Genomic DNA, 19,568 nt, shown 5'->3' on the forward strand with positions numbered 1-19,568 from the left:
ATTTAGTTTTTATTACTTTGTTTTAGAGCTTTTCATATGCTCGTAGGCTGTCAACTTTAAAAGTACACGATGATCCAAGTAGTTGATAGGAGTGACATAATAATCAAGAAAAAAAATAATGTTCGGATAAGACGAGGCTACGGTGGCGCAGATGCTAAGCCACGGTAGGCAGCTTGATTCGGAACAACACTTTTAGGCCTTTACCTGCCGCCTGTAACATAGAGCGAGACGCCCGCTAATACCCAGTAAAAGTTACTTGAGTACGGATACATCCCCCGCATCAGCGCCTTCTAGAAACAGGCCTGGCCAAGGCATCTTAATCGTCCATCAGAGAACTTGCCGCAGAATGACTATAAAAAGAGTTGCACCACACGGGGAATGGGTGTCTCCCATTTCTCTCGAGTCGGTCGCCTCGGGCGCGCGAAGCCTCAGCGCCCCTCGTGTTTGTGTAAGCTCCCAGGGAATGCATGCATGATGGTTTGGACCTGTGGCATACATCTAACATGTCGTAGAGCAAGACTGGTCGGGTTTTTTGGCTCGAGGGCGATGGGACTGGGAGGACCGCCATCATGGAAATGACTGACCATGGTGATGTCGACATCTTGCCAGAGGAATGCAGCGTGGGCAACATCGTCTACGAGTACGGCGTCCAGGCACTTCAAATGTTACCCGACGGCCGTCTCATTTTCTCCAACAAAGACAACACTGTCAGGATTCTGGATCCAGATACCTCCGAAGTTATCATCATCGCCGATAAATCTCCCGTATTGCGGTACGGTTCATTCACGGCGGACGTGAATTCGCCTTGGGTGCTGGCTATCCAGGAAGACCACACCCACAACACCCCATATGGCATCGAAAATCACATCGCCGCCATCAATGTTGAGACGGGAAATGTCAAGCGTGTCATCTCTGGCGCGGACTTTTACTTCCAACCTCGGTTCAACGACCACGGCACCCGCCTTATTTGGCTGGAGTGGAATCACCCTGAGATGCTCTTCGACATGGCCAAGTTGTATCGCGCCGATTGGGACGGCGAAAGTGCCACAATAAAAAACAAGACCCTTATTGCAGGAGGAAACTCTGAAGGCGTGTGCGAGCCTCATTGGGGCCCCGATGGCGCTCTGTACTTTTCGCAAGAGACTGGTGGTCACAGGCAACTCTTCAGAATTGGCCCAGAGGGCGGCGAGCCTGTCCATATCGACTTTCCGGGGTTGGATATATTTGACTTGGGCGAATCGTCTCTATTTGAATCAAGGTTTGACCTCTACCCAAGCTTTTCCGAACCCTGAGCGGTGGTTGCTAACGGTTCAAGCCGGACCTATGTTGCACTGTCGAGTCGACATCTGGTCGTGACGGCAGTTGCCGATGGCACGTGTTGCCTGATAGGTATCGACCTCGTCCAAGAGAGCTGGAAGCACATTGCACAAGATCTCGATATATCGACACTCGGCGCAGATTGCATGTCGAAGTACGACGACTCATCTGTTCTCGTAGTGGGAAAGGGACCGACAACATCCAACTCGCTCTTCAGAATTGACATTGACAATCCTAAAAAGAACATATTGCTTCGAACCGCAGGACTTTCTGGATCCGACTTTCCATCCGGTTTATTGTCCACCCCGGAGCATATTACAATTCATTCACGTAGCGAGCCCCGACAAACCCACGGATTTCTGTACATGCCGCGCAACAACAAGTTTACAGCCAGAGAAGAAGCACTGCCTCCGCTCATAATCTTCTCCCACGGCGGGCCTACTGGTATGGCTGGCAGCGGTCTTAATCTGCGGGCTCAATATTTCACCTCGCGTGGATACGCCTTTCTGACCGTAAATTACGTCGGCTCAACTGGATATGGCAGTATATACCGTCGATACCTCTATGGACGGTGGGGTGTGTCGGACACACATGACGTTGCGGATTTTGCGGTGCACTTGGTTGAGACAGGTCGCGTTCGGCCGGGGGCTGTCGGCATCACGGGTGGCAGCGCCGGTGGTTACAACACCTTGCAGGCCTTGACTCAGTATCCCACCACATTTGCCGGCGGTGTGTGCGCGTGCGGCATCAGTGACCTCATCCAGTTTGATGACCACACCCACAAGCTAGAATCGGATTACGCGACCGCGCTGCTGCTTCCCGAGGGAACTCCGGAGGAAGACAGGATCCGCATCTACAAGGAGCGCAGTGCGCGGTACCACGCGGACAAGATCCAGTCACCTCTGCTCCTCGTCCACGGGGTTGCGGATACTGTGGTGCCGGTTGTGCAGGCGCGAATCATTCATGATATTGTCAAGAACAAGGGTGGCGATGTCAAACTCGTAGAGATCCCGGACGAGGGCCACATGCTCAGCAAGCCAGACACCGTCAGAAAACACCTCGCCGAGGAAGAAGCTTGGTGGCGGAAGACGTTGCTCAAGAGCTAGAAGAGTGGCTGGTCATGGGATACTTTCGTGTTAGTCAAGAAATCTTTGCAGTATTGACTAATTCAGATTGCAAATGATTCCTCTTGAGCACAGCTTTTGACAGTGAAGGTGATGAGAATGACAGATTACTATTGCTAACATAATAACCGCAGGGATTGGTGGACCAAAGTGGAGGTTTAGATTCGTGAGGCTCCGAGGTGCGGTGTGCGCCGGCTTCCCTGACATGCAGTCGCGTCATGGGCGGCCAATGGTTTGCTCGCTCGCCTTCGCTACGAAGCCTATTCCGGACAGGTCGACCGACCCTCCGTTGAACGGAGCACGAGTCAGCCAGGGTAAATTAGGGCTGCAAAAAGGATTTCCTACACGCAGCGGGAACCTACCTGCTGTGATGTGCGCCGGTACCTGGAGCCCGGCTGGCGCCGCTAATAAGGGTCGGGTAAGAACTAACACGGGCTGCTTACGAGGACCGCCCAAATCTGACCGAATGTTGAAGGCAGCCCGGCATTGGCTTCCGGATCAAACACACGTGGGACGAAAGCGAAGCACAAGGAATCCAAGGTCGACATGGCCACTGCGCCAGCTGGAATCTGGCACGTATAAAACAGCAGGTCGCCGAACTCCTAGTGTCGGCAGCCCGTCATTGACTGTTGGTAAAATTTGGCTGCAAACTGCCGTGTCCCACAAGAATAGATGTTAGGCACAGCCAGCCCAGGCCAAATGAACTTGAATTGACAACCTTCTTTTGCATCTTTGAACCCTGTTTCGTCTTATGCCCCTTTTTTGCCGGACTATAAGTTGTAAAGACATCAAACAGGCTACTACTACTACTACTACCATGGCACGATTGGCGCAACAAGATCCGACCCAGTCTCGCACTGCGGATGTGATTGTCGTTGGCGCTGGTGTAAGTGGTCTGCAGAGTGCCCGCAGGCTCCAACAAGCCGGCCTCTCGTGCCTCGTCCTCGAAGCGTCCGGGCATGTCGGCGGCCGGCCGCGCTTCAACAACTGTTTCGACAGCGAGAGCCATCCGCGCACACACGCCATTGCCACCGAGTTTGGCTTGCTCGATGAGCCGCGCGCGGCGCAGGGCAAAGCCGTGCTGGAGGGTTTCGCACCTTTTGATCGCCACGAACAGCCGGCTGTAAGTAGACGAATGACCCGACAGAAGCGATGACCCCGACTCCTGCAAGGATACTGACGTCTCACTTTCTTTCAAGTTTTCCGGCGAAGACGCGGCCTCGCTCTTGCAACTCACAGCGATCCTGGACACGATTTCACTGCGGCAAGATGCTGCCAAGCCAGACATGACCGTTGAACAACTCGTTTCTTCCTATGGAGCAACACGGACTGTTCAAAAGTTGGCGAACCTGTGGACTCGCACAATCTTTGGCCTTTCCTCCAATAACGTCAGCGCTTCTCAATTTCTATCACATTGTGCTTCGTGCGGCGGACTCGCGGCAGTTCTCGACAACATCAGTGGCTTGTCCGACGACTTTTCAATTCCAGAGCCCGAACATCAAATAGGAAATGCCATTGCCCAGTGCCTCCACGCCGGCACTATCCGACTGCACCAAAAGGCCACTCGTGTCGAACACGGGAGCGGAGACTTGTGCACGGTACACACAGAGTCTGGAGACATCTTCCACGGCAGGAAGGTTGTGCTTGCCGGTTCACTGTCCATGTGCGGAGCTCTTGAAATAACTCCCAGTATTGCAGCTGCGGCCCGTTGGGAGGCCATGCGGGAGGAACAGGGGTTCAGCACCACTGTGGATATTCTCTTCGACCATCCCTGGTGGCAACAGCGGGACTTGTCCGGACGTGCCCAGGGCCTGGCGGGGCCGATTGCCCAGGTCCGCCCGTCCGATAGTCGGGTCGACGGCCTGTACGCCCTCTCCTGCCAGGTCTCCGGAGAGCAGTCCAGGGGCATGTGGCTGTGGCTCATGTCGGAGGAGGAGCGCGAGACGCTCATCATGCAGCATCTCGGCAGCATCTTTGGCGGCGACAGTATCCCCCGCGCCGTGCAAGTGATGGAGCAGGACGACGACCCCCTGGTCGACGGCCAACAGTCCTTGAGCATTGCCGGGGGGGATGCCGGCGCCGCCGCCGCCACTGCGCAAGGCATCATGTGGGCTCCTCAGGGTGGCGTTTACTTTGCCGGCGCAGAAACGAGCAATGTCTGGAGAGGACACACGGAGGGCGCGCTGGCGGCCGGGGAAAGAACTGCAGCTGAGCTTTTGGCCGTTCTCGGCGCGGCAAAGGCCGTCGAGTTGGCCCCGCGCCTGTAAAGCCACGCAACCAAGTTGAAAACGTGCCTGAAAGCGATTTCGATAGATTGCGAAAGATCTAAAACTAGTTGCTTACTAGTGGTGTTGGAGCTATAATAGAATTACTAGAATATACGAGAGCACAGGGCTGGGCTATTCGGGTTGTGGTCCTGCAGTGTTGTTGGTGGACCGCAGTTATAGGTGTACTATTTTGCAGCCGTGATCGTGCAGCTTTATCCACTCAAAAGGTTGAAATTGAACTATCGCTCGAGGAGCTACTCTTTTATAATATAGATCCACTTTACTCGGGAGGACAAGCACCATGTTCGTTATCTATAATAAGAGCCGTGCGAGCCTCGCCAAAGCGCCTCTCCAACCTGACGCCATGGATGCGGATGCTGTCGCAGGAAGCAAGACACGGATGACTTGAGAGTTGCTTGAAGCCTCCAGTCGAGACCCTCATTTTCGTGGCACACGCCTCTCCCTACGACCCCAAAAAGTCGAACAGCAGTTCGGGTAAATACGACTCAGTAACCGGAATACCCGTCGGTTCCCCCACGTTTTCGTCTCCCCCGCAATCGACTAGCATCACGGCCATACCAATTTGAGCAGAGATCTTCTCCATAAGAGAGCTACCGGCTATTGATGCTACGTGACTGCTGCCTTCCGAAGACGGTCGAGCAGAGCCGCTTTCTTCCCCTTCGATCAGTTTCTTTGATTCTGTCGCCTCATCTCCCAGACCAACCTCACCTCTGGACTCTTATCCTCGGAGCCGCCCTCGGCAGAAAAACGCCAATATGAATACGACGGACGCTGCAGGACAGCCGGACCACGACGTTTCTTATCTTGAGAGACGGGGATCCGACGACACGAAAGGGCTGCCTGTGACCAAACGGCAAATTAATCAAGACCAACCCGACATCTATATCGAAGCGCTCGCGCGCTACCCCACCGATGAATCGATTGATGCTGCAGATGAGAGGCGCTTGGTACGCAAGCTGGACATGCGCATCCTGCCGCTCCTCGGCATCTGCTACTTTTTCTACTACGTTGACAAGACAACATTGTACGCGGCCGTCGACCCCCCCCCCTTTGGACCAACTAGAAAAAATGGCCTAGCGCTCACATTGCTTGACAGATCGTACGCCGCCATTTTCGGCATCAAGGAGTCCCTGGGATTGGGCAAGACGGAGTATTCGTGGCTGTCGAGCAGCTTCTACTTTGGCTGGCTGGTCTGGGCGATTCCCTCGAACCTCGTCATGCAGCGGAGCCCGGTGGCCGCCTACCTGTCCCTCAACATCTTCATGTGGGGGGTGCTGCTGATGGCGCAGGCGGCGACGCACAACTTTGCCGGCCTGGTCTCGCTGCGCATCCTGTCCGGCGCGTTCGAGGCCATCGCGGACCCGGCATTCATGCTCATCACGTCCATGTACTACACGCGAGAGGAGCAGCCGTGGAGGATCTCGGCCTGGTACATGTGGAACGGCATCGGCGTCGCGGGCGGTGGCCTCATCGGCAAGTTTTTGGCCCCCTCCCTCTAAACGTGGTAGAATCGGCGAGCGTCTCTTTTGCAGACTAACATGGGCGTGTTAGGCTACGGGATCGGCCAAATCAAAGGCGCCCTCGCTTCGTGGCGCTACGAGTTCATCATTGTCGGCGCATTTTGCGCGTTCTGGGCCGTCATCCTGCTCGTCGCCTTGCCGAGCTCGCCGCGGACCATCTGGGGGTTCACGCGCGACGAGAAGCTCATCATGATTGCGCGCGTGCGTCGCAACCAGACCGGGATCGAGCAGCGCCGCATCAACTGGCGCCAGATCAGAGAAGCCTACCTCGACTACAAGACCTGGCTGTTTACTCTGCTGGGATTCGTGGCCAACATTCCCAATGGCGGAATCTCCAACTTTTCGACGCTCGTCATCAAGGGCCTCGGCTTCAACACCGAGGAGACGGCGCTTCTCGGCATCCCGCAGGGTGTGCTCGTCGTCATCTGGATCGGGCTCGGCGCTGTGGCCAACAAGTATATGCCGCCCAACAGCCGGACGATCGTGTGCATCATGTTCATGGTGCCCACCATCGCCGGCGCGTTGGGGTTCCTCCTTGCACCCCATGACGCGTACGTCGGGCGCTTGATCTGCTTGTAAGTACTTCTTCGCTCGGACAGTTGGCAGTCGCTGGCTAACCATGGAGGAAGCTACCTCACCGGCTCATACCAGGCTGCGTTTGTCATTTCATTGTCCCTCATTACTTCAAACACAGGAGGGCAGTCGAAAAAGATGGTTGTATCGGGCATGATTTGGTTTGGAGCCTGCATCGGCAACATTATCAGTCCCTTCTTCTACAAAGACGACCAGGCACCATCGTATCAACTGGGCATCGGCTCTCTTTTGACGGCAAACTGCGTCGAAGTTTTGTTATTCTTTATTCTCCGCTATGCATTCAAATGGGAGAATAAGAAGAAAGAAAAACTCCGCGCTGCGATGCAAGAAACCACCGAAGGTGTAGCAGCGCTGAACGAGACGGCCTTTACTGACATGACGGACAAGGAAAACCCAAATTTTGTCTATGTCTATTAGAGCATGGCAATTAATGGCATTTTTGAGTCGTGTAGTACTGTCTTCGTTTAAACCCCCACGCCTGTATCTCCTGTAATACCTGTGAAGCTGCGAGGTTATTTCTTGCCAAAAGTTGTGCCGCCATGCAGCTCTCCGTTCGACATGGCAACTTCATATTGAAAGTCGGGCTGGAATTCCGTGTACAGTGTTTCCTACATCATGTGAGCAAAGTTCAGTGGTGGAGACGATGAGAAGGCTTACCGCATCGCCTTCGTACTTGTAAGTGTACGCTGCCTCCTCCTCGCTCACATGCTTTTTCTCAAGACCGGTAGCTTCCACCATCAACTGGATCTCGCAAGATCTCTCCATGACAGTATACAGGTAGGCAGCCTCGTCCACTGTACCGCCGGCAGTCAGGAGGCCATGATTCTGCAGAATGACGGCACGGTGCTTGGGCCCCAAGGACTCGGCGATGCGCGCGCCCTCTTCGTCTTGCAGCGCGACGCCGCCATAGCTGGAATACACGCTGTGGTTGTTCCAGAAGCGGCAAGCATCTTGGTTGATGATGTCGAGAGGCCGCCCAAAGGCGGACCATGCCTTGCCGTACTTGGAATGCGCATGGCAAGCGGCGTCCACGTCCGGTCGGGCCTTGTGGACGGCGGAGTGAATCATGAAACCAGCAGCGTTGACCGCGGCCCGGTTCCCGCCAATGACCTGGCCATTTTCATCAATATGTACCATGTCACTCGCTTTCAACAGACCAAAGTGAATGCCCATTCTAATAAAACGAGTATTAACATCTTTGCCCGGGCTCCATGTCAGTGCATCACGTACGGGTTGATCCAAAACGTCTCGGGGTTGACCGGGTCTCTCACGCTGATGTGCCCGCTAGCACCCTCGGTGAAGCCCATCCGTGCAAAGACGCGGAATGCGCCGGCCATGTGCTCGAGCTGCCATTGTCTTTTGGCGTACGGATCCTCAAACTGAGGGATGCCAGGGTACTCGTAGCCTCCCGTAGCCACGGCCGCAAGAGTTCTGTCGGGCTGGCCACCACCACCACCACCACCATTGTCGGGAACCACCTTCGCCGTGGAGAAGGGTACTGTAAATGGTGCCCGGAAGACCACGCTACAAGAACGGTGCGGGCGGCTTTGGCAGGCCACATTATCCCTGGAGATGTTGCGTGCCAAGCACAAGCGGTGAGGTGCGGACCAGCCGTGCTGCATCATTCGAGTTGCCATTTTCCTATTGCCGTCGCCGTAGATGCTTCTTTCTTCCTTGTCCGCTGATGGCACCCAAATTTGTATGGTATATACAAGGGACCCCGTCGTGGCGCGCCTTCCAACACATCAGCGACTAACAAGCAGACAGCCCCGTCTCCCCGCACGCCTCCGCGTTGTGGTCTCCATCGGGCGTTGAGTTGGGGGGAATGGGGGGGCACTTGTTTAGGAGGGCTGGCCTTGACTCGTCTATTTTACACTGTTACGCAGGCTAATTCAAAGCCGTGGCGTTTATGCTATCGCTAAAATAACCAGGGCGCAATTCGGTGATAGATCTGATCCCGAGTTCACTGTATGCGACGCGTTCAATGTAGTCATTTCCGCAGACTGTCATCGTATAGGTGAGGAAATGGCAAGGCCGACATTGCGGTTTTATAAATAGTGCATTTCCCGACTGAAGAAAATATGATGTGACGACTTTGCTTGTGAGAGGTAAAGTGCAAGAATTCGGAGGGTAGAAGTGGTCACCGGTGGCTACGCCACTAGAATTGTGGCTTTCCAGTACTCGACTAATAAACCAACGTCCTTTGTAGAAAAGGCAATTATGACGGAGACATTTCATTGCTGAACAACTGCCGATATATACGCGTGGCTCAATTGTATCAAATAAGAATTGCAGGTGCGGACCAAGTTCGGGATTGGCTCCAAATGTTGATGCGCGGCACCAAGGTTTGTGTCTCGACCGCTCCAACAGTGAAAGAATATTTATTAGCGATGGTTGGCCAATGCAGACAAAGCGTTGTAGTTGCGCCCGTTGTAGACTCATCCACATGACCACTACCCTGTGCTTTAATGATTCGAGTATTGCAGTAAACTGCCGTTGCATGGCTGAGACCCACGTTGCCAAGACGTCCCAACTAGTTGCCCGGTCCGGTATCTGCTCTCCGTACCCAGACGTTGCCAAGGGGTCCTAGTGTGCTAGCATAGCCTTATTTGATAAAAGCACACCCAAAAGTGAGAAGAGTAGAGTATGATGATCAAACTTGAACCTGAAATGCATATCGTATCTGTCATAAGTCATAATCAACCCACATTGTAGCAGTCCATGCAGCCACACCTAGACCTTAATAAACCACCCCGACAAAACCCACTCACACATCCAATGCCTTCTCCGATACGCCGTCCGACCTTTCATCGCCATCATGGTGGAACAGCGCCGCCTGTAGCGAGCTGTAGATGGTGTCAGCCTCGCCAGTCCTCTGCTCCCCCTGCAGAGAGAATTCCCATTCGGATCTTTTGAATCGCTCATGCACCTCATCGACCATGTTGATGAATCTGAATTGCAAGCCAGCACCGATGTATCGCCTGAGCTCCATCTTCAACTCGATCAAGGAGAGCAGCCCGGTAACGTCAATGAATCCCACCATGGTAAAATCGAGTACCACGTGATGCAATGGTGATATGTCGCATCTGAGTGGCATGATATTCTTCCTGCGACGGATTTTTTCGATTCGTTTGGTACTAGCCACGTTCCAAGTCCGGTTCGTAGAAGCAATATCACGGGCGGCAGAGGTGGCCGGCTCGAACTGTATCTTGATGGCCTCAACGATTGCGTTCTTGACGCGTTCTGCGTTGGGAAACAGCAAGTCTTCGGTAAACCTGACCAGATATGCTTCAGCCGGAACGTCGATGCCTTCACTCAGCTGATGGTGCTTTGGTGGAGACCAGTGAATAGTCTCAGTGTTCTTGTGGGATAGACCAGTCCACTTGGGGAAAGCGAGGCGAATCAAAGTATACACGAGGCTGAATGCAACAGCAACGGCAAGACCAATCTCAGTGGTGGTAAACAGAGTAACCCAAAACCCAAGCATTGATGCGATGAAATCAATAAACGACATTCTCCAGTACCGGTAGAACAGCCGAGGTGGAGAAACGAGATGGGCAACCGCCATGATCTGAGCCAATCAGCAATTTATCTCTGAGGAAATGAATAAACACGTACGATAATAGCGGAGAGAGTCGCTTTGGGGATCCAGTACAAAGCAGGCGCAAGCTCATATAGCGTAAGTATAATGAAGCCGGCGGTAAACAAGAAATTGACCGGGCTTTTCACGCCGCATTCAGAATTCACGGCAGTTCGCGACATGGCACCACCACAGGTCTGGGCACCAAAAAAGCTGTTGGCAATGTTAGCAGCCCCAAGAAAGACCAGTTCCTGGCTCTTGTCGATACTGTAGTTGTTGCGTAGACCAAAAGCCTTGCCCACACCGAGATGCTCAACAGACATTGCAATGAGCGGAGCGATGGATCGAGATGCAAGCTTCTGGATGAGCGAGCCATCATGGGAATGGGGTGTGAGCAGCCCGTGTGTATCGACCTGCGTGACCTTCCACTTGTACTGCTTGGGAGTTCGATCCTTGTTGACCAAGAACGAGATGATGGTGTAGATGACGAGTACAACGACGGCACGGCTGGTGCTCAGGAACTTGAGCCACTTGTTCTTTTTGCCCCAAGTTTTGCCTACCCATTCGAGAGCATAGAGCATTGCGATTCCCGTCAGGCCAATGCACAAGGTGAGTGGCTTGATCTTGTTCAGGTGGCAGAGTATATCACGGAAAATGGTAATCGTGCCGGATCCCGTGTCAATGCCGATCAGGGAGCCTACCTGACCCAGACCAATGACGAATGCCACGGCAGAGATCCAGCCAGTCAGGACCGGACCAGACACAAAGTCAAGCAAGAATCCAAGTTTGAGCAGGCCAATGGCCAGTGCGTAAACGCCAACCAGGAAGGCCATTGCCGATGCTATGTTGGCTGGATCATAACCCTGCTTGGAGAGGTCCGCGACGGCTTCGGCCGTGAAGAGACCGAGAATCGACGTCGGACCAGACGATACCTCTACATGACTCATTACTAACACGAGCTTTGGACGGCAGGCCTGTGGGGTATGATTCCGCTTACCTTTGGATGTGCCGAGGAAGAAGTAGAGAGCAGAGGGCAACCAACTGGAGTAGAGCCCGTGTTCGACGGGGATGTTGGCAATTTTGGCGTACGCGAGGCCCTGCGGAATGAGCATGACACCAATAGTAATACCGCCAATGACATCCTGAAGAAGCCATTTATAATCGTAATGAGGAAGCCATTGAGCTGCAGGAAGCTTTTCAGCGATATATTCCGCAGTGGCTGAAGGGAGGCGGCCACGGATAGGGTCAACCCAGCTCTTGACCCTGTTAATATTCGGATCGGTCCGGAATGACTCCACGATGTTGTTGCGGAGCTTTGATACGAATTTCATGATCAAAGTTCCACTCTGCTCCTATTTCAATCGTTATAGTATGTAAAGAGGTAGGAGAATGACACGAGCAAGAGCAAAGAGGCGGCCGTGTTGTAGAAGTTGCAGGCAGCTCTGAACACGGACATGAGCATCACAGAACGGGAAAAGGAAACCGGGCTATTGAAGGATGGCAGCCAGCTGTTATAGGGAGAATTCTATGGATACGGACAATAGAGTGAGGGGAAGCAGCCGTACAAGCCGTCCGGCCGGTCGACACGGGTTGAGCCAGCCAACCACTACCGCCAGATCACCACTCCCAAACTTGCGTAGCATTTACCGTGGGACACGGCAGAGCAGAAACAAAGGTCAAGCCAACAAAAATTGCCCACGTTCAAGGCTCAGCCATCTTTTTTTTTTTTTTTTTGGCCACGCGCACACCACTAACACAAAAGGGCAGGCAGGACGGCGTCGAGGATCCAGGGACGGTACACACACACACACGCGGACAAGGCGGCGCGAGGCGTTTCCCTCTAGGCTGGGACGAGGGTGCATTGGGGTGTCCAGATACACGGGAGTGGGAGGGGGGGGGGGGGAGAAAAATGACGTTCCGCAGTATGTTGATCTTGTTGAAAATAAAGTCTTTGGATTCGACGTAGAACGGCCTGCTCCTGACTCGGACGTTTTGTCTACTAGTGACGACCGAGACATTGCACTGCGCCAAACTCATGACGCGATGAATGCCCTGATATCGCTAAAAATAAAGCACGTTGCGGAACCTGTCCTGGCTGTTGGGCAGACTCGAACTACAATGGCGACGAGGTTGCGTCAGCTTTCTCTCCCAGAGCTAGGTCGTGGTCCGTCTACAGGTATAGCCCTGGTCAATGGCGACTATCAATACTCGCAAGAAGTGTCGTCGCATTAACGCATCGAGCACGGCTTTCCCCCATCCCAGGAGGCGCTCGGCGACAGATAGCTCCGGTCTACAAGCTTGCGGTGTCAATGGAGATGGTCGCCACAGACACACACACCTTCACACACACACACACACGCCGTACCACACGCCACCGCCACTATTTCAACAATATGGCTGGCCGGGGTGGGAGAGTAATGTAACCACTTGCCCAATCAAGTTCGGCGGCGCCTTTAAACACCACACCCCTCCTCATTTCCGCGGAGCCCAAATACAGACCTCCTCTGAGCCTCATTGCCATGAATGAAACGAAACATGGATACTATATATATATATATATATGGGGGCTCTGGGATAGTATCGCGGCGATCCACGGTCGAGACGGCAAGTTCGGATCGCCCTTGTCCTGCATCGGAATTCCTGTTCTAGGCTTAAGCTCATCCGGCAGGGACGGCACCACCCCAGATGTGTATAATTGACGGGCCAAGGGCGGCATCAAGCGCTGCGGCAGCGCGGAAGAAGAGGGACGAAAGCGAAAGGGGGGAAAGAAAGGGAAAAAAAGCAACTTGGCAGCACACCCACAACAGTAGGGCTACATTATCGGCTGGCTTGGGACGTGCATTGGAACGGCTCCTCTAGGCAGGCCGGTGCCGTGCTAGCCGACCTCTGGAGCCGGCGTTGTCTTGGGGGAGGGGGAAAAGCAACATTGCCAAGCAGCAACTGACAAACTGACATGCCCTTCTTTGCTTTTCTTGGGGATCCCGATTCTGTAGAAGAAATGAGGGGGTAGAGGGGGTGTAAGGAGTATAGATGGGCAGGGGAGGGTGGTTTAGCTGGAACTGTGACCAGCTGTGATCAATCATGCCGCATACACCAAGGACGGGAGAGAGAGAAAGAGAGAGTACTCGGTACATACGAGTTTAAGTTGAGAGTGGCAAGAGAAAAGTAAAAAAGAAAAAACACTAACGATGCCGAGAGTTTTCCGGTGTTGACACCACAAAGAAAAATAAAGAGGCTTTAGATCACGAGTCTCATCAGCTGTGTATTGATTCGATACTCGTTTCCAAGAAGAGCAAGTCAAGGGAACAGAGTTCCTCCAACTAAAAAGCATCAGTCATGGATTTCATTTGCCAGAAACATGGGATTCTTTTTTAGTTTGTTCACTAAAAAAAAGCCACCAAAGCCTCAAAGGCGCCGCCGTTGCTCCTCCCCCGCACTTTGTCTTTTTTCTTTGTCTTTTTTCTTTTTTCTTTTTTTTTCTTTTTTTTTCGAGGCTGTTGTTATTGAGAGGATTATATTCGCCGAAAATCAAAACAATACACTAAAAACGACAATCACTTGGTTGCGGCACCTGTTTGTCGGACGCCCCCGTCTTCTCGACAAGTCTTGAACAACAAGGCTTTGTAGCAAAGACAGCCTTTCTATAAAGACACTAGTGAAAAAAAAAGTAGCCTCGGTTACATTTCACATCTTTATATGATATGATGCAATGGTCGGTCTGTCTTTACTGGCGGTGCGCAATGTTACAACGTACCTTTGCTGTATGTGGAAATACCAGCATAGAGTTGCTACCTGCTGATACAATTCAGGCAAATTAAAAAGCGTGCTAAATTAAGAAATAGAGTTATCTAGAATCCCCGTCCAGTGGTCCGTTGGAGCCTTGTGGCTTTCCAAAAAAAAAACAGGGGGGCGCAGAGCTCGTCTGCTCATGCGTCCCGCTGATTACCTTGATGATGAACCATCATTGGGAGGGAGTCTCTTTATTTTACTTTTTCATTCTCCCATCACTGACTTTGTTGGCGGCATGCTACCCACTCAGGCAAGTCCTGTTTCGAGTTACCAACAGGGTGGCAAGCAGGGAACAACCCCCCTGCCGATGATTGTTGTATCAACAATGCAACACTGAACAGTGGCGCGTATAGTAGGCACGTCTCAGTCACGCAGCCGCTCCCCTCCCCCCTCCTCTCTTTTCCCTCTTCGAGGCTGCTTCTCTTTTCGGTGCTTCTTTATATCCCGGAAAGCCTTGCATGGGGAAAGGAGGCTCCGGCACCTTGTTCTGATGCCCACACACACCTTGCACCCCTCGCAGGCTGGCAGGGTCGCAACGCCGCTCTCTGAAGGCGCCCGAGCTAATGCAAGCCGGGGCTTGCGTCCAGAGCATCGTCGTTGTCAATTGTCCTGAGCAGTTGGCGCCGCTCGCCCTGGTCCTGGGTGTCCCTCTGCATTAGCGGTGCCGAAGCAGACCTTTTTTGTCTAGGTTTATTTATATCGTCGGGCTTAGATAAAAAATCGCCAGACAGTCTTGTTTCAGTTCTCGCCATTGAATGCTGGTTCTCGCACCATTTCTTTTCTAAACTCTGGAACGGTCGACCGCAGATCGAGCAGGCATGTTGTCCAGACATTTGGGACGGCAAAAAAGACGGTCAACGCTTGCAGCTGCCGGTTCCAATTTGCATCCAGAGGCTAATAAGTAGGTACGTATGCTTGGTGCTGGGGGGGTTTGTTAGTTTGATGCCACAGATGCACCCAATCCAAATCCTCCCCCGCCCCTGGTCTCTACGGAACAAGCAAGCTCTGCAGCATGCAATGCTCTCTGCGAAGCGGGCTCTCAGCCAGCCCGTCAACCAGTCCCCAATGCTGCACTATCTGAGCCTTGGCGGCGTTATTGGTCATATGTGAGCAGATAACCCCGCCGTCGCTCTTCCTCACGTCTATGCCTGGCAGAGGCGGTCTCGCGATTCGAGCCCCTTCCAACCGTGTACCAAGCAATACTTATACCAGTGTGCAAAATCAAGGTGGACGGTGAGCGAGACCAACAAGACACTTCCTACTCGCCCGCGGTGTTGGCGTCGCCTGGTCATCGCACGGAACACCAAAGGTCGGGGTCCGCTCCGTGTGCCTCGGGGACGTCGATTGTTGCGTGAGGACAGTAGACCTATCAGTATGCGTGTCGATTGCTGTGCCCGATGCTGTGCGACGTCGGAGCCGAAATTCCCTCTGCAATTGCTTTCTCCCCCCCCCCCCCTCCCCCCGGCTCCCCGTCCAGCATATGGGCTGCCCAATGTATTGACGCATCATGACGTGGTGGGTGGACATGAAAGCGAGTCATCATCCCCGAGGGCCTGCTTTCTGCCTTGCCAACGCGACGTTACCAACAATAGGCATTTTGCAACACCAAAGGCTTCAAATCCTGACCAGCAAGGCCTAGCAGTTTTTTTTTTCTGGTTTCCTATCCCGCATGACACACCGACCACGTTTCTAAACAAGCAAGGCCCGCAATGCGACATGGGACCCGCGGCGACATGAAGAGGAGGCCAGGCAAGCTCCACAAGGGTCGATTGGCGATAGTAATACTGCGTTGAGTGAGATCTACTTTACGATTGGCGCCTTGGCATGCATTGTCAGAATGTTATTTTGAGTGGAAAAGATACACATTGACGTGGCAAAATGAGTAGAGGGGAAAAAAAAAAGAGCAATCTATTCTGATGAAGACACTAGTAAGAACATGGCAGGTAGTAGCTAGTAGAGAGAGAAGACAGGATGAACAAGAACAAGAAAGAAAGAAGAAAGGAAGCATGGTAGAGAGGGGAGTCCTCTTCTTTCACAGCTCCTCGCCGTTGTTGTTGTTGTTGTCGTCGTCATGGGACAGGTTCTTTTCCGGGTCGGTAATCTCGTCCTTGCTGGGATCGCGGACGGCGTCCCAAAACTTGGCGCCGGCCTCCTTGTCGTCGGCGAAGAGGTGGTCGAGGACCATGCGCTGCGGGGTCTCGCCCATCCACTGGAAGAGGGAGAAGTCGCGGAAGCGGTCGGCGCGGAAGATTTCGAGCATCTCGAGGGGCTCGTCGCCAATGTTCTCGACAAAGTGGCCCATGTTCTTGGGCACGATGCCGACGTCGCCGGCGACGTAGTTGAAGGTGCGCGCGTTGCCCTCGGCGGCGAAGATTGTGACGCGCGCCTTGCCGCGGATGAAGTAGGACCACTCGTCGGCGACGGGGTGCCAGTGCATCTCGCGCAGCGCGCCGGGCTCGATGACGGCGTGCGCCGCCGACACGGTCCGCGAGATGGGGAAGTTGGTGCTGTCCGTGACGCGCACGTGGCCGCCCGACGTCTCCTTGGGCGTCTGCGCCAGCATCCGGTGCGTAAACTGGTACTTTGACTTCTTCACGTTGCGCCCCCGCGGCCGCTCCTCGTCGATGGAGCTCGGCTGCGAGCCCTGGAAGATGTACTTTTCGCTCTTGGGCAGGTGCTCAAAGACTTCGGGCGCGAGGTGGAAGTTTTCGGCAATGACGCTCTTGGGCGTGTGGGCTTGCGAGCGAGAAAGAGACGAGTGTTAGTCAAGATGGCAACGAGGAGGGTATATGGAGGTGGGTAGATGGGTAGGTAGGTAGGTAAGTAGGTTGATAGGGTTGTTCGTAATGCGTCGTGCGAATCGAAGCGGGACAAGAAACATACCAAGCCAATCCGTCAGGATAAAGGTAGACTCTTCAGAAAAGCTGCCGTCGTCAAAGATGAGTAGAAACTCGGTGCCGTTCTCGCCCAGGCCTTGGAGGGAGTGGGGGACGCCGCTGGGAAAGTACCAGAGGTCGCCCTTGTTGAGGTCGTCGATGAAGTTGCCGCCCTCGTAGTCGAGGGCCGTGACGCGGACGCTGCCCTCGAGGACGTAGGCCCATTCGGCCTCCTTGTGCCAGTGAAGCTCGCGGATGACGCCCGAGTCGAGTCTCATGTTGACGCCGGCCAGCTCGACGCTGGTGGGGAGCTCGCGGACCGTCGTCTGTCTCGTCCATCCGCCTTCCTGTGAGTAGCAAAACGAAAAACAGTCAGTATTTCCTTCATCTATTCGTTTTCCATTTCTTTTTCAAACGTTGGGCTTGAAAACCCCCAGTTTCGTCGGGCGCGCGCGCTTACCTCGATGCGCGTGTGAGAGTCGGTAAAGCTCCATCGCATGTTGGCGACGTTGCCGTGGTCGGTGCTGGGCGGGCGGACCAGGTCCGGGCTCTGGCGGGCGCGGTCGCCGTTGACGGGCCCGAGCACGGTCGCGCCCTGGCCGTTGCGCCAGGGCAGGGGGGTCAGGTCGTCCTGCTCCGGATCGACGTAGCGGTCGAGCTTGTCGCGGTGGCCCGGGGTGTAGGGCCGGTGCTGGCGGGGGGTCGCGAATCGGTCGGGCAGCGCGAGGCCGTTGAGGAAGCGCTGCTGGGGGCTGTCCCGGTGCGGCAGCGCGGCGGCCAGGCCGGAGAGGCCGGCGGCGAGGAGCAGCTGGGACGTGGTGAGCTTCATTTTTTTTTTTTCCCTTTTCTACTTGGCTTGAATTGGCCGTGTGCTTGTTTTGCAAGGACGGTTGATCAAGCTGTTTGGGAACAAGGATTTTTCCGAGTCTGGGAACAAGACGGACGTCTCTTGTGTGCAAGTCAGAATGATGTAAGTGGGTTGCGGGAGTGATTGGCGCAGGACGAGTCACAGGAGAAGAACCAACAAGACGGGATGGAAAGGGGGGAGGGGGAAGAATGGGAGGGGAAGAGAAAAAGGGAAAAGTATCAATTACGAGGCATGAAGCTTTTTATCTACGGGCGGGCATGTCGAGAAAGCCAATTGCAGCAGGTTTGCGGGCTCGGCTGGGGAGGTGGGAGGGCACCCGGGTTTGGTTACTGGCTTGACGTAGCACGGGTAACTATGCGGCTATGCCATGCCATGCCATAGTTGACTTGACTAGTTAGTTACCATGTATGGATGGATGTACAGATTATGGGTGCGTCCGGCGAGGTCTAGGTTCCGGATGGGCGGGTTGAAGTTTGTGGTTGTTGTTGGGGCCGGAGGACAGAAGAAGCTCCGGGCGCGGAACAGACGAGCAACGTTGGAGAGACAGCGGCAAGGGGGGTGGGCAGAAGGGAAAAAAAACAATAGGGATCACACCTCGCGCCCAAAGCGTATTGGATAGCGTTGGAAGAAAAATAAAATAAATGCCGCGGCATGAATCAAGGGAAACAGGGCCCAAATCCAAGCGAGCCAGCCAGCCCAACCTCGCCAGTGAGTGGCGTGTAGGAATATAGCGGGCGTTGGCGCCGACGGCGGCGGTGGTGGTGGTCCAACTCACCAAGGTTGGTTAGTTTGGACATGTGGATGGATAAAGCGGCAGAGACATGTTGCAACGGGCCGGTCACTGTGGGAGAGAGCAGCTTGGCAAAGTGAATTAGGGGCAAGCAGGCAAGCAAGGCCAGGACGGGAATTCTTTGTACCAGACTTGCTGCAGAAGAATAACATTGTTGCTGCATTTCTTTTCTCATTCTTTGCTGCCTCGCTCCATGTGGCGATGGGTGAGTTTTGAACAAATGTCAATCAGCGATTGTAGAAAAAAACAGAAAAAAAGAAACTGTTTGCATCGATTCTACCGACGATAGCTGTCTCTCGTGCTCGGCATGTGTCATGATATCATTACCTCTCCTCTACATAGTACCTATTTCTCGTACACACACACACACCATAGTCCTGCCCACTCCCCCGAACCAAGTCCGCAACACGCCCGGAAACTCCCTACACGCCCTATAATTTTAGTGGGGGAGGCAGCCCGGAGGGGCCCCCTGCAGCCGGTACAGGCAAGCTGGGGTTACAGTGTGGGGTGGGGGGTCAAAGTCGGCTTCTTGGGTGATTTTGTTGTACCTGTAGATTATTCTTTTTTTTTTTTTGGTTTGGATTTCGATTTTCGATTTGATTTTTTGGAACCTGTTGCAAAAAATTTCCAACATTGAACCTCGCTGCTTTTCGAGTCATGGTCTTGAGTGTGCATGACAAGGCCATCATCACCACTACTTGCAGCTCTACACCAACTCCAGGTTTACAGCGGCCGCTACTTGGACAAGTAGGTACCTACACCACTGTAAGTACTCGCCGCGACTACCTGGAAAGTGCCTGGCACCTAACCTCGGACACACCA

The 19,568-nt window shown here is 53.8% G+C and overlaps 6 protein-coding genes across 6 annotated transcripts; 3 read left to right on the top strand and 3 right to left on the bottom strand.

Annotated features, from left to right (window-relative positions):
• Positions 1-569: 569 nt before the first annotated feature.
• Positions 570-2,423, top strand: V2A60_003255 (Alpha/Beta hydrolase protein; the record flags this gene model as incomplete). Its single annotated transcript, XM_083254591.1, has 2 exons — positions 570-1,258; positions 1,316-2,423. 2 exons carry the CDS (start codon positions 570-572, stop codon positions 2,421-2,423), a joined length of 1,797 nt encoding a protein of 598 aa, XP_083110717.1.
• Positions 2,424-3,258: 835 nt separating this feature from the next.
• V2A60_003256 (flavin monoamine oxidase family protein) lies at positions 3,259-4,708 on the top strand (the record flags this gene model as incomplete). Its single annotated transcript, XM_083254592.1, has 2 exons — positions 3,259-3,564; positions 3,641-4,708. The coding sequence occupies 2 exons, from the start codon at positions 3,259-3,261 to the stop codon at positions 4,706-4,708; spliced, it is 1,374 nt and encodes a 457-aa protein (XP_083110718.1).
• Positions 4,709-5,484: 776 nt separating this feature from the next.
• On the top strand, positions 5,485-7,260 carry V2A60_003257 (major facilitator superfamily domain-containing protein; the record flags this gene model as incomplete). The annotated part of the gene is made up of 4 exons (XM_083254593.1): positions 5,485-5,753; positions 5,826-6,202; positions 6,281-6,824; positions 6,879-7,260. 4 exons carry the CDS (start codon positions 5,485-5,487, stop codon positions 7,258-7,260), a joined length of 1,572 nt encoding a protein of 523 aa, XP_083110719.1.
• A 95-nt stretch (positions 7,261-7,355) lies between these two features.
• V2A60_003258 (class II aldolase/adducin N-terminal) lies at positions 7,356-8,480 on the bottom strand (the record flags this gene model as incomplete). Its single annotated transcript, XM_083254594.1, has 3 exons — positions 7,356-7,451; positions 7,501-8,017; positions 8,074-8,480. 3 exons carry the CDS (start codon positions 8,478-8,480, stop codon positions 7,356-7,358), a joined length of 1,020 nt encoding a protein of 339 aa, XP_083110720.1.
• A 1,130-nt stretch (positions 8,481-9,610) lies between these two features.
• V2A60_003259 (sulfate transporter family-domain-containing protein) lies at positions 9,611-11,754 on the bottom strand (the record flags this gene model as incomplete). The annotated part of the gene is made up of 3 exons (XM_083254595.1): positions 9,611-10,414; positions 10,462-11,357; positions 11,421-11,754. The coding sequence occupies 3 exons, from the start codon at positions 11,752-11,754 to the stop codon at positions 9,611-9,613; spliced, it is 2,034 nt and encodes a 677-aa protein (XP_083110721.1).
• A 4,490-nt stretch (positions 11,755-16,244) lies between these two features.
• On the bottom strand, positions 16,245-17,917 carry V2A60_003260 (RmlC-like cupin domain-containing protein; the record flags this gene model as incomplete). The annotated part of the gene is made up of 3 exons (XM_083254596.1): positions 16,245-16,948; positions 17,096-17,435; positions 17,549-17,917. 3 exons carry the CDS (start codon positions 17,915-17,917, stop codon positions 16,245-16,247), a joined length of 1,413 nt encoding a protein of 470 aa, XP_083110722.1.
• Between the last annotated feature and the right edge of the window lie 1,651 nt (positions 17,918-19,568).

The sequence above is a fragment of the Cordyceps javanica genome, chromosome 2 (genome assembly GCF_051103115.1).
Source record: "Cordyceps javanica chromosome 2, complete sequence".
In the NCBI taxonomy this organism is placed as follows: domain Eukaryota; kingdom Fungi; phylum Ascomycota; class Sordariomycetes; order Hypocreales; family Cordycipitaceae; genus Cordyceps; species Cordyceps javanica.